General features: G+C 34.5%; 1 protein-coding gene across 19 annotated transcripts in view; it reads left to right on the top strand.

Annotated features, from left to right (window-relative positions):
* Nucleotides 1–14,015, top strand: part of LOC123782474 (uncharacterized) — a 604,024-nt gene that overhangs the window by 107,204 nt on the left and 482,805 nt on the right. For all 19 annotated transcript variants that reach the window (XR_015723165.1, XR_015723147.1, XR_015723156.1 and 16 more), the window contains one exon: nucleotides 9,620–9,766. Coding sequence is in view for 11 of the 19 variants with exons in the window: in XM_087858898.1 (XP_087715024.1) it covers nucleotides 9,620–9,739 (120 nt within the window). In the remaining 8 variants the exon portion in view is untranslated. The remainder of the gene's footprint in view (nucleotides 1–9,619; nucleotides 9,767–14,015) is intronic.

The following is a 14,015-nucleotide window of genomic DNA, read 5'->3' as shown; positions in this document are numbered from 1 at the left end:
AAAAAATGATAAAATTCCAAAAGAACCATATGCAAAAGTAGACATGTGTAACTTATTAATTCATTCATTAATATAATAGCAATGCACAGAGCATTTACTAGATGCCTGCCTTATTCCGAGCACTGGAAATCCAGTGACAAACAAGACAAATTCCCTGTACTTAAGTTATATTAGGGAAGACAGAAACGAAATAGTTGAATAAACAAGTATATACAAGAATATACTTTTATAGTGTGGTAAATGTTACTAAGAAATTGAAAGTGGGACATAGTGTAGGAAGTTGAAAGGTTGTTTTAGAATGGATGTCAGAGTAGGCTTTTCTGAGGAGGGGATATTTAGGCAGAGATCTGAAGATATGTAGGAACAAGTAGTGCGAAGATTTAAAAAACAGTGTGCAGTAGAGAGGTAACAGCATAGGAAGGAAATAGCAGATATAAAGGTCTTAAAGCAAAAACTAGCCTAGATTGTTTTAGAAACCTCAAGGACGCCAACATAGTTGAAGTGGAGAGGTTCAGAAGGAGCAAAGCAGGAGGTAAGGCTGGAAGGTAGTGGAGGCCAAGTTGTATAGGCCAAGGGGGTAAGCAGCTGGGCTATTACTCTAAATTTGATGAAAAGCAGTAGAAGAGTATTGCAGGGGAAGTGACATGACCTGATATATGGTTTTAAAGAGTTCCCTAGTGACTGTGTAGAAAATAAACTGTAGTGTGGTGAGAATAGAAGCAAGGAGACCAGTTTTGAGTCAATTTCTAAAGTCCATGAAGGAGATGGTATCTTAGAGGTGTGTGATGTTTAAAGAGGTGAGCAGAAGTAATGGGACATGGATATGTTTTGAGAGTAAACCCAATAGAGCTTTCTGATGGATTATATGTGGGTAAAGTTGAGATTGGAGAAAGAATAATAAAAAGAATGGAGCCATCTAGAATTTTAGCGGCACACAACATTCATCCACGCATAGGCCATGACTGAGTCTAGGAAGTGAGTGAACGTTAGTGGCTGCAATGAGGAAAATAGTAAAGAAACCAACGTTTAGGGGATTGAGATAGGAATAAAAAGTTTTGACTTGAACATGTTATGTTTTAGATACCTCTAAACTATTCCTGTTAACTACTCAGGGATGAGTCCAGCATTAGGGAGAGGCCTGGGTGATGTATACAAATGAGGTGTCATCAGTATATAGATGCATGAAATGATAAGATCACTGAAGGAGATAGAGAGAGAGGAGGGCCAAGGACCAAGATTGGGGGCAGGACAATATTTGGGAAAGAGTAGAGAAAAAGAAGCTGGCAACCAAAACTAAAGGGAAGTCATCTGTGAAATAAACAAATTTCACTGAGAATAAAGCGTGATAATAGTTGAATAACATAAGGACATTGAACTGACTGATGGATTTAGTGACATTTTTAAGAGTGAGGAAAAAAGCCTGATTACAGATTTTTTTTCTTAAAGGCAAGGAAGTGGAGACTGAATGTAGTAATACATTCAATGATTTCTCTCTAAAGAAAGCAGAATAAGTTGACACTAGCTGGAAGGGAGTTTAAGGCCAAGAGATGTTTTTTGATAAAATATTTTATGCTCTATTAGGGAGGGTAGGCTAAGTTATGCTGCAATAACAAATTAGACCCCAAATTCCAGTGGTTTACTACAATAAAGGTTTATTTCTCACCCAGGCTACATGTTTAGGGAGGGTAGGCTGGAAGCCCTGCTACCCATAGTTTCTTGAGGCCACAGTCTGACTGAGGCTCCATGGTCCTATATGTGCATGATCTCAATTATGCAAACTCTTCAACTGCTATAGCAGAAGAATAAGCCTAGAAAAGTGTACATGGGATTTTTCACTCTTTTAGTCTGAGATGGTTATATGTTTACTTGGTCAGAAATAATCACATGGCCTGCCTAATGACTGGAAAATTTAGGAAAGCAATTGAAATCTTTAATGGGCATCATTGCCTCTACCACATAAGTCATTAGGAATGACACAATAAGTAGAGTAAATGAGATGTAAGAGCCAAATTCCTGAGCAGGCAGGAGGATTGAAAGACAGTTCCCTTTTCGACTAGATTTAGCAGCCCTGTTTTAGTAAGGTTGTTTCACCTGCTGTATCAGAAATTTGGATATATGGATACTTATTATAGAGACTAGGAGATTTGATGATGGAAAGATGAGCTAATTGTCTTCTGAATACTTTATTTTCTTAGGGAAATTAAAAAAAAAAACAAGATAATTAAGAATGAAGAAAGGGAGTGATTTTTGTAGATTTTAAGAGAATGTCTGTAAATAATAGTCGTTAACAGTGGAAAAACACGTTTACTAGGAAAATGTGATAAGATGGCAGAGGCATTATAGTGTAATGGTTAGTCTGCATAGATCCTGGAGCCGGACGGTCTGGAATTCAATCTTGGCTGTATCACTTATGAGTGTGACCTTACTTACTTAACAATTAAGTTCCTCAGTTTTCTATTCTGTAAAGTTGGGCTATAACAGACTTACATCATAGAATTGCTTGAGGTTACCTTACCCAGGGCACTGCACAGACAGCAGACTAAAACACACCCCCAGTATGTCTATGAAAAAGACTCATTTACTTATCATGGACCTTTAACCTAAGGTACAGGCTTCAGATTTGCCACACATGGAGAGGCATTCTGTAAGAACATGGGCAAAGAGACACCATCTTTTCACCCACCCTTGGTCTTGCCACAGCTCACTCCCAGAAAGGAGCAGATACACTCCTCTGAAGTCTCGATTCTTGCACCTGTCACCCAGGGGACACCTCCAGTTCTAGTCTAGAGGCTATCAGGGCCTGTGATTGTGGCCCTACAGAATTGTGTGTATTTGTGTACTTTTTTAATATGTTGCTTTCAAAGAATTGACTTCCAATTAGCCTGAAACTAGGTACTGGATGAGATCACTCCATTTTGAACACTGACAGGTCTTGGCACACTCTCAACAACAAGGATCTGTCAAGAACAAATCAGGCTACTAGGACAATCAAAAAGATTTGAGAGACAACTAAGAGCTGAGCAAGCTGGTTAAATGATAAAGTTCATTTCTTACCCAAGGCCATTCCCTCAAGACAGGGAGAGGTAGTTACTGTCTCACATAACGCATAGAAACAGATACCAAGCAAAATGAAGAAAGAAGAATATGTTACATATAAAAGAATAAGACAAAAACCTGAGGAAAAGATCTCAATGAAATGGAGATAAACAATCTACTTGACAGCCAGTTCATAGTAATGGTCAAAACATGCTCACTGAGCTCAGAAGAATGGATGAACACAGTGAGAATGTTAACAGAGACAGAAAATAGTACCAAACAAGTCACAGAGCCAAGGAATATAATAACTGAACTGAAAAATACACTGGAAGAGATCAATAGCAGACTGGGTAAAGCAGCATAATTTATCATTATTTTGAAGAAATAATGGTTGAAAACTTCCCAAACCTGGGGAAGGAAACCAACATTCAGATCCAGGAATCAGAGTTCCAAATAAGATAAACCCAAAGAGATCCATACCAAGACATATTATAATCAAAATGTCAAAAGTTAAAGAGAGAATTTTTAAAGTGGTGAGAAGAAAACAACCACTTACATATGAGGGAACTTCGCATAAGACTATTAGTTGATTTTTTCAGCAGAAACTTTGCAAAGCAAAAGAGAATGATATATTCAAATGATGAAAGGAGTAAATTTACAACCAAGAACACTCTACCCAGTAAGGCTATCATTCAGAATTGAAGCAAAGAAGGAGAGATGAAGAATTTTCCAGACAAGTAAAAGCTAAAGGAATTCATCACCACTAAATTGGCCTTATAAGTGTTAAAGGAATTTCTTTAGAAAGAAAGGGTGCTAATTAGTAACAAAAATACATATGAAAGAATAAACCTCACTGGAAAGGTAAATATGTGGTACAGGTAGTGAATTAATCACTTATAAATCTAGTATAAAGGTTAAAAGACAAAAGTAGTATAAATAAGATTATAGTAATAAAGACACAAGATTAAAAGGTATCAAATGTGACATCAAAAACATAAAATGTGAGAGGAAGAATAAAAATGTTGAGCTTTAGAAAAAGATCAAACTTAAGTTGTTACTGACTTAAAGTAGACTGCTGTAGATATAAGTTGTTATATGTAAGCATCATTGTAACCACAAACCAAAACATTTTAATAAATACACACAAGATAAAGGTATATAAACATAACACTAAAGAAAGTCATCAAAGCAAAAAGAAAGAGAGCAAGAAAGACAGGAACAGAGGAGAACTACAAAAACAGCCAGAAAACAACTAACAAAATGGCAATAGGTACATATTTAAATATAAATGGACTAAATTTAAATATAAATGAACTAAATTCTCTAATCAAAAGACAGTGGCTGAATAGATTTAGGGGGAAAAAAGCAAAATATTCATCTATATGCATATGAGATTCACTTGAGATCTAAAGATACACACAGACGGTGAAGGTATGGAAAAAAAATATTCCATGTAAATGAAAATAAAAAGTAGCTGTACTTATATCAGGCAAAGTACACATTAAAACAAGGACTGTAATACAAGAGAAAGAAAGCACTGTATGATGATAGATCAATTCAACAAGAGGATATAACATTTGTAAATATGTACTCAACATAGGAGCACCTGAATATATAAAGCAAATATTAACAGACATAAAGGGAAAAATTGATAGCAGTACAGTAACAGTAGGGGACTTTAATACCCCCACTTACACCAATAGATAGATCATCCAGACAGAAAATCAATAAGGAAACATCAGCCTTAAATGACACATTAGACTAAATGGACTTAATAAGAATATATAAAATATTCCATCCGAAAGCAATAGAATACCATTCTTCTCAAGTACACATAGAACATTCTCCAGTACAAATCACATGTTAAGTTTAAAAACAAATCTCAATAAATTTAAGAAGACTGAAATTATATCAGCATTTTTTCTGACCACAATGGTATGAAACTAGAAATCAATTATAAGAAGAAAACTGGAAAAAAAAAAAAAACACAAATATGTGAAGACTAAACAACATGCTCTAAACAACCAATGGGTCAATGAAGAAATTGAAAAGGAAATCAAAAAATATCTGGAGGCAAATGAAAATGGAAATGCAACAATCCATAATCAATGGAGTATAGCAAAAGCAGTCCTAAGAGGGAAGTTCCTCAGTGATGCATGCCTACCTCAAGAAACAAAGAAATTTCAAATAATCTAACTTTACATCAAAAGAAACTAGAAAAGAACAAGTGAAGCCCAAGGTTAGTAGAAAGAAGGAAATAATAAAGATCAGAGCAGAAATAAATGGAATAGAAACTGAAAAAGCAATAGAAAAGATTAATGAAACTAAGAGTAGATTTTTTGAAAGTGTAAACAAAATTGACAAACCGTTAGGTAGACTCACAAAGAAATGAAGAGAGAAGGCTCAAATAAGTAAAACCGGAAATGAAAGAGAAGTTACAACTAATACCACAAAAATATAAAGGATCATGAGAGACTACTATGAACAATTATATGCCAACAAAATGAATAACATAGAAGAAATTGATCAATTTCTAGAAATATGCACTCTTCTAAGACTGAATCACAAAGAAATAGAAAATCTAAGTGACCAATTACTAGTAAGGAGATTGAATCAGGAAACAAAACAAAACCACCTTCATACAAACAAGAGTTTAAGACCAGATGTCTTCACTGGTGAATTCTAAACATTCAAAGAATATTTAATATCTATCCTTCTCAAAGTTTTCCAAAAAACTGAAGAGGAGGGAATGCTCCCAAATTCATTTTAGAAGGACAGCATTATCCTGATATCAAAAACAGACAAGTATGCCACCGAAAAAAAAAAAAAAAAAGAATAATACCCCTGATGAAATAGATGCAAAACTCTTCAATAAAATATTAGCATACCAACTGGGTGTTATACACAACTAATGAATCATCGAGCCTTATATCGGAAACCGGGGATGTACTGTATGGTGACTAACATAATATAATAAAAAATCATTATTAAAAAAAATATATATTAGCATACCAAACTCACCAATACGTTAAAGGATTATATGCCATGATCAAGTGAGATTAATTCCAGGTATGCAAGGTTGGTTCAACATCAGCAAATTTATCAAAGAGATACACCATATGAAAAAAATGAGAGATAAAAATTGTATAGTCAATAGAGGCAGAAAAAGAACTTGACAAAATTCAACATAGCTTTAGGATTTAAAAAAAAAAAAAAACCACCCTCAACAAAAAGGGTATGGAGGGAACATACCTCAACATGATAAAGGCCATATATGACAGATCCACAGTTAACATACTCAAAAAAAAGCTGATAGCTTTTCCTCTTTGATTAGGAACAAGACAAAGATGCCCACTCTTGCCACTGTTATTCAACATGGTGTTGGAAATGCTAGTCACAGCAAGTGAACAAGAAAAACAGAAGCCATACAAAATGGTAAGAAAGAAGTAAAACCATCACTATTTTCAGATGATGTAGAGAATCCTAAAAACTCCACCAAAAAACTGGTACAATAAATGAATTCAGTAGAGTTGTGGGGTCCAAAATCAATATATAGAAATTTGTTGCATTTCTGTAAAATAAAAATAAAATATTAGAGTGTTGAGAAAATAATGATATTTACAATAGCACAAAAAGAGAAAAAAATACATAGGAATAAATTTAACCAAGGAGGTGAAAGACTTGTACACTGAAAACTATGACACTGATGAAAGAATTGAAGAAGACATAAATAAAAGGAAAGATATTCCATGCTCATGGATTAGAAGAATTAATATTTTTAAAAATGTCCATATTACCCAGCATAATCTTCAGATTCAGTGTAATCCTTATCAAAATTACAGTGCCATTTCACCAAAGATCATAAGGGTGGTTTACAAACAATCCTAAAACTTGTATGGAACCACAAAAGACCCCAAATAGCCAAAGCAATCTTGAGAAAGAAGAACACATTCCCTGATTTTAAACACTCCCTGATTTTCAGGCTCACTGATTTTAAACTACACACAAAGCTATAGTAATCAAAGCAGTATGGTATTGGCATAAAAAGAGACAAAAATCAATGGAACAGGGGCGCCTGGGTAGCTCAATTGTTAAGCGTCTGCTTTGAGCTCTTGTCATGATCCCAGGGTCCTGGGATCGAGCCCCACGTTGGGCTCCCTGCTCAGTGGGAAGCCTGCTTCTCCCTCTCCCACTCCCCCTGCTTGTGTTCCCTCTCTTGCTGTCTCTCTCTCTGTCAAATAAATAAATAAAATTAAAAAAAAAATCAATGGAACAGAATAGAGAGCCCATATATAAACCAAATCATGAACAATCAATTTATAGCATAGGAGTCAAGAATATATAGTGGGGAAAGGACAATAGTCTCTTCAATAAATGGTATTGGTAAAACTGGACAGCCACATATAAAAGAATGAAACTAGACCACTACCTTATGCCATACAAAAAAAATTAAAATGGATTAAAGACTTGCCTGTAAGACTTGAAACTGTGAAACTCCTGGAAGAAAACATAGCAAGCAATTTGACGTCAATCCTGGCTTTGAATTTTTGGATCTGACATCAGAGAAAAGGCAACAAAAGTAAAATAAACAGGTAGGACTGTGTCAAATTAAATACCTTCAATACAGCAAAGGAAACCATCAATAAAATGAAAATAAACCTACTGAATAGGAGTAAATATTTCCAGAGCATATATCTAATAAGGGGTTGATATCCAAAAAATATAAAGAACTCTAACAACTCAATAGCAAAAGCAAAATAAAACAAAAACAAGCAAAAACAAAAACAAATGACAACAAACAAAAACCCCAGAAAAAAAAAAACAGGCAGAGGATCTAAATAGATGTTTTTCTAAATATGATATACAGGTGGCCAAGAGACACCTGAAAAGATGTTCAACATCATGAAGTATCCAGGAAATGCAAATTAAACCCACAATGAGATATCACCTCACACATGTTAGAATGGGTATAATCAAAAAGACAAGAAATAACAAGCATTGAAGAGACTGTGGAGAAAAGGAAACCCTTGTACACTGTTCTGGGAATGTAAATTGGGGCAGCCATTGTAGAAAACAGTATGGAGTTTCCTCAAAAAATTAAAAAATAGATCTACCATATCATCCAGTTATTCCACTTTTAGATATTTATCCAAAGAAAATGAAAAAACTAAGTAAAAAAGATATGAGTACCCTTACATTTATTGAAACATTATTTACAATAGCCAAGTTATGGGAAAAACCTAAATGTTCAGCAGTGGAGGAATTGATGAAGAAGATACAGTATATATACAATAGAATACTACTCAGCCATAAAAAAGAAGTCTGTCCATTTGAACAATGTAGATGGACCTCGAACGTATTGTGCTAAGCAAAAAAAGTCAGAGAAAGAAATACCATGATGTCACTCATATAAATCTAAAAAACAAAACAAACAAGCAAACAAAACAAAACAAAACTCGTAGATAAAAGAAACAGGTTGGTGGTTATCAGGGGGGAAAGTGTTTGGGGAGCGGGCAAAAAAGGGTGACGGGGTCAATTGTATGGTGATAGATGGTTAACTAGACATACTGAGATGATCACTTTTAGTGTATACAAATATCAGATTATTATGTTGTATGCCTGAAATTAATGTTATATACCAATTTTACCTCAATTAAAAAACAAACAACTTCCTCTCTTGGAAGTGAAGGAAATTTTTTCTGTATCAAATATAATTGTATTTTTGAGATAAAGCTCACATTATTTTTTCCATAGGTTACTTCTTTTCCTCTATTTTAGAATCCCTGAGTATTTGGACCTTGATTTTTAGTGGGAAACAGTAAACCAAGGATCTCTACTTCAATTATCCTGCCAGCTTACACACTGCCTTCTTAGTTGCTAATGATCTGAAACAAATGTCACTAAGTAGAAAGGAAGATTAATTCCAATGAGACTGTGCAAGTATGCCAAATCTATTTTCTTCCCTCATGCAGGAATCTGTGAGGAGGCCAACAGCAGAATTTGTTATTGTATAATAACAATAGGACAAATTTCTCCATATTTTTCTTTGCCTTTAGAAATCTTTTTGGGGGCGCCTGGGTAGCGCAGTCCTTAAGCGTCTGCCTTCGGCTCAGGGCGTGATCCCGGAGTTCCAGGATCGAGTCCCACATCGGGCTCCTCCGCTATGAGCCTGCTTCTTCCTCTCCCACTCCCCTGCTGTGTTCCCTCTCTCACTGGCTGTGTCTCTGTCACATAAATAAATAAAATCTTTAAAAAAAAAAAAAAAGAAATCTTTTTGCATTGGCTTTTATTTCTAGAAATCCTCTCTAGCTTCCTTAATAAACCGGGCTACAGAAATCCTTATGATGTTTGATACTAGCTATTACTCTAATTCATTGGGATTCCTCATCCTATAACTATTAGATTTCTGACTTAAAAAGCAATCACCCTAATGGCCTCTCCCAGTTCTCATTAAAATATGCTTACAAATACATGCAACAAAAAATATAGAAACAGCAAAAGATGAAAACTCAGAAAAAAGGAACTAAAATGGGAAAAATAATATGCCAAAATCAAATAAAAATTCTAATTGTTTATGTTGTAGATGGAGCAAGATGTAAAGAACTTCCACATTCCATTCTTCTATCCCTGGACACATTCTTCTGTGCCTAAGACCTGGACAACCACGGAAATAAGCAATACTTCTGCAGCAGCAAGTCTATGATGCTTACGTCATTTGATTGATGGAATTGTGAGTAATTTTGATATTTTTTGCTGATATTTATTCTTCTAATCTTTTTATCTAAATAACTTTAAAAAGAGAATATCTATCATCTATCTATCTATCTATCATCTATCTATGTAATGGCAGAAGATAATCTCAGATTAGAAATGATTGTCTTTGGGATTAGGAGTTTGGGTGATAATTTTATCTTTCTATGTTATTTTGAAACATTTTTACTATATTTAATTTTTACTACATTTATCATATAATTAGGGAATAGAATATAGTTTTCAAAAGATAGTATGTTAGAGGACTTTGAGGAAATTTTTTTCATTACCTCTTATTTTAAGTCAGATTTGCAACAAAATATTTTCTACTTGGTGTGTGTTTTTTTAATGCTAAAGTGAGAAAGATTACCTTATTTATGAATATTAATATACATGTAATTCAAACTGATGGTCTGGGTTCTCACCCAAAATTGATGGTGTTTTGGATGGTCTGCCTTAAAATATATTCTAAGTAGTATACAGAACTCACAATGGTGGTTCCAGAGGACCATTAAAGAGCTAGATTGTCTAGAAGCTAAAACTGAGGATGGCTTTTTAATAAAAATGACTTTAACAATATGGAAATGATTATTGAGATAGTCTGTTATTAATAAAATTTCTTTAGATGCATGAGGGGCTGTGGCATGTCTTAAGATATTAGTCATCCTCAAAACAACTAAAACTGAGGTACAAGAGACTCTTGTAAATGCTGATTTGGAAGCACCTGCTTTACACTCATTATTTTATCATTATTGTAATTGTTATTTAGGCATAATTTAAATATTGAAATGTACAGATCTTAAGTGTGCAGTTCTAACAGTTTTGACAAATACATATACTGTGCAATCTGCATCTATATCAAAGTATAGAACATTTCCATTCACTGGGCTTCATCCCAGAAAATTTGATTTCTTTCCAGTTTGGGGCTTATCTGGGTACTCCTGCCTATCATGGTAGGACACTCATTCCTGTGGGCATATGTCTGGAAGTGAGATTGCTAGGTCATGGGATATGTGTTTGTTTTTAGTAGGTACTACATAACTTTTTCCTATGTGATGGGATAAATTTACACTCTCCCTGCTAGGTAAGAAATTCACAGTTATTCGATCTACTTGCCAACACTTAGTATTGGTCATCTTTTTTATTTTACTCATTCTAGTGAGTGTGTAATGGGAACTCACTGTGGTTTTAAGTTGCATTTTTCTGGTGACTAATGATGTGAGTACTTTTTCATTTGTTTACTGGATATTTTGATACCTGTATTATGAAAAGCCTACCTATCACAATATGTTTTAAATGGTCTATTTTCTTACTTATAATTATGCCCTAACACTGGTCTGTAAATTCTCTAAAGGTAAGGAACACTTTCAATAGATTTTATTCTTGATACTTAGCACATTGCATTAGAACATTGCAGATTCTGGAAAAAAATTGGTTTGAATGAAATAAGGATAATTATTAAGTAACTTTTTCTATCTGCCAGGTGCTTTTCATGTATCACATCAATTAATCTCTATATCAACTTCATTTACAGATGAGGAACTTGAAGCTTAGAGAGCTTTAAGTATTTGTCATGATGACAGAGCTAGTAAGTGGCTTGCATTGCTATAGTCTGAAACCAGGACTTTCTTGTTCAAAAATTATTTTCTTTGTTCCTTTGAATCCACCACAGTGGCTTCAGATTAGAAAGACATCTTTCATTATACTCTGCACATATTTATTGTACAAGATGACAGAGAATGCACTCCAACATCCATGTTTCTGGGCACACAGCTAAACTATATTTCCCAGGCCCCTTGAAATTAGTTTGGGTCAGTGACCAAGTTATGGCAATAGAATGTGATTTAATATTGTGCATGGTATGTCCAGGTCTCATCTATAAAAATCTCCCACATGCAATCTTCCACTTAATGTTTCTGTGGCACACTTGGAGGCACATGTTGAAGATGGTGGTATCAGAAGATATAAGAAGCCTTGACCCCTGAGTAACTGTGTGGAACAAAAATTCCACTCCTTTCCCTATCACATTGGTCTGTCATGAGTGAACATTAAACTTTTGTCATGATAGACCACAGAAATTTCAGAGTTTGTTATAGCAGCCCAGCCTACTACAATCTCTTTCTAGGTATTGGTGATGCAGAGATAAAGAGCTGTTCGCTTTAGAGAATGTAAGTTTTGTAAACAAAGAATTCTAACGCAATAGGACAAATGCTTTATAAAGGTACAGACCATCATCTATAGCAAATGATGGAAAGAGATCAATTCTACTTTGTAAACTTAGGGAATATGTCACTGAGGGGATTACACATATATATGTATACCTGGGTCCTGGAAGGATCAGATGAAAGTGATGGGCATTTTTGTTTGTATAAAACAGCAGGAGGATATGGGTGGAAAGCTAAAAAGCATGCTGTACTCCTTCTTGGAGATTTGTGAAGTTTTATGTGGCTACAATACAACTTGTATAGGGAGAATGGTAAGAGAGAAGTCTAATAAAATAGATTGATAGCCAAAATTGAAGCATCTATATGCCATGAAAAAGAATTAGAACTTGGTCTTATGATCAATGGGAAGCCATCTCTTAAGAATTGAAGGGAGAAGAAACTGGAAGCAGGAGAATCATTTGAAGGTATTGCAATTATCTTGATAAAAAAAATAATGAGGATCAGAACTAAGACATTGTCAATGAGAACTAAGAGGAGGTGGATTCTTAAAAATTAATACTGCTATGGAGGCAAAGAGAATGATATTTAGACTATGTCTTTGGCTGAATGCCACCCACTATTAGAAAAATATTATATAAATCAAATCCAAATGAATCTTTTGTATTTTCAAGTCTTATTCTATAGTTCATGTTTTTTGTTAAAAAATGTCAATTTTTTATTTCTTTCTCTAACTTCTCAGAACTTTCAAAAACCTTGTTCTACTTTAAATATGCTCATCAATAACATTGCATCAGCGAACAAAAGTTATGATGCTGTAATTGTTAATTCCTCATACATTCTTCCCCAATTTATTGGTTTCTTTGTTTTCTATTTTATATGGAAGAAAAACAATTAATTCCACAAATACTTATTGAGTTCCTATTATGTTCTCAGCATAGTAGGAGGCACTAATGATAAAGAAAGTATAAACCTCAATCTCAGGCTTTAAGGAATTCCTGGTCTAGTGTGGGTAGAGAGACAGTGGATTGAGAAGGATCAGATAACTCCAGATGGCCACAATGCAGTTTAAAGTAACTACTGAAATGAGGTATTATGAGGGTTCAAAGTGCTAAGAGGGTTCAAAACAGTGATGTTACTGATTAAGAATGGTACATATGGTCTGTGTAGACCACACAATGTAGTACAGGTTTCAATGACAGGACGCTGCCAGTGCTGATATTGATAATGGAGGGCAAATTCCTTTTAACATCTACAATTATATTAGTTGCTGTTGACATGTCTATGGGCACATGGCCAGGCAAGCTATTCATCCACATTCATGCCTGGTCTCCTGCATTAATGATTCCAATCACTAATTATGTAATAAGAATAATGAGAACTGTTAGCCAAAAAGTCAATTTCCACTGTTTGTTTTGTTTCTTCAGGGGAATAAAGGCAGTTTTAGAAAACCTCCTTTGAATTTACAGAATAAAGCAAACACACAGGAGGAAAAGTATCACCAAGGATTAAGGAAGCTTATGCATCAGGATCAGAGTAGGAAACACCAAGAAGCTTAGCAAAAGGAATGAAAGAGCAGTTTCTTCACTTCTGCCCCTGAAAATATACTCAAGAACTGAATCACAGTGGAAAAGATAGGCTGTTGTATGACAAAGGGGAGGTAGGAGGGGAAAAAAGCAGCAAGCAGGATTTTAGTTTGTTTTTTAGAGGATTAAAATAAGGTTTATGCCAGGAACATGATGAAGTAAATTTCTCAAAGGGGTAAAATTTTGGCAGAAAATCAGAATCATGTATTTAGAAATGAGCACTATTCTTTAATTGTAACAATAAAAACTCTAAATTATTCAGCCTAGAAATGAATTTTGGAAAGAATATAACAGATGTATTCATTCATTCATTTATTCTCCAAACATATATTGAATGTCTATTATAGACCCAACACTGTAGAAAAAAATGGTAGAAAAAAATTCTGAGACGTGTAATTACCCTCAAGAAGTTCATGTGGGGTGAGTCACAGGAAAACAAAAACAGCCAATAAACATGGTGATGTGTATTGTGAAGCTATAC

Source organism: Ursus americanus, chromosome 1, assembly GCF_024610735.1.
Source record: "Ursus americanus isolate L20-20 chromosome 1, mUrsAme1.1.p, whole genome shotgun sequence".
Taxonomy (NCBI): Eukaryota; Metazoa; Chordata; class Mammalia; order Carnivora; family Ursidae; genus Ursus; species Ursus americanus.
Note: the sequence above shows the minus strand (reverse complement) of the source record. Positions and strands in the feature narration are given on the sequence as shown.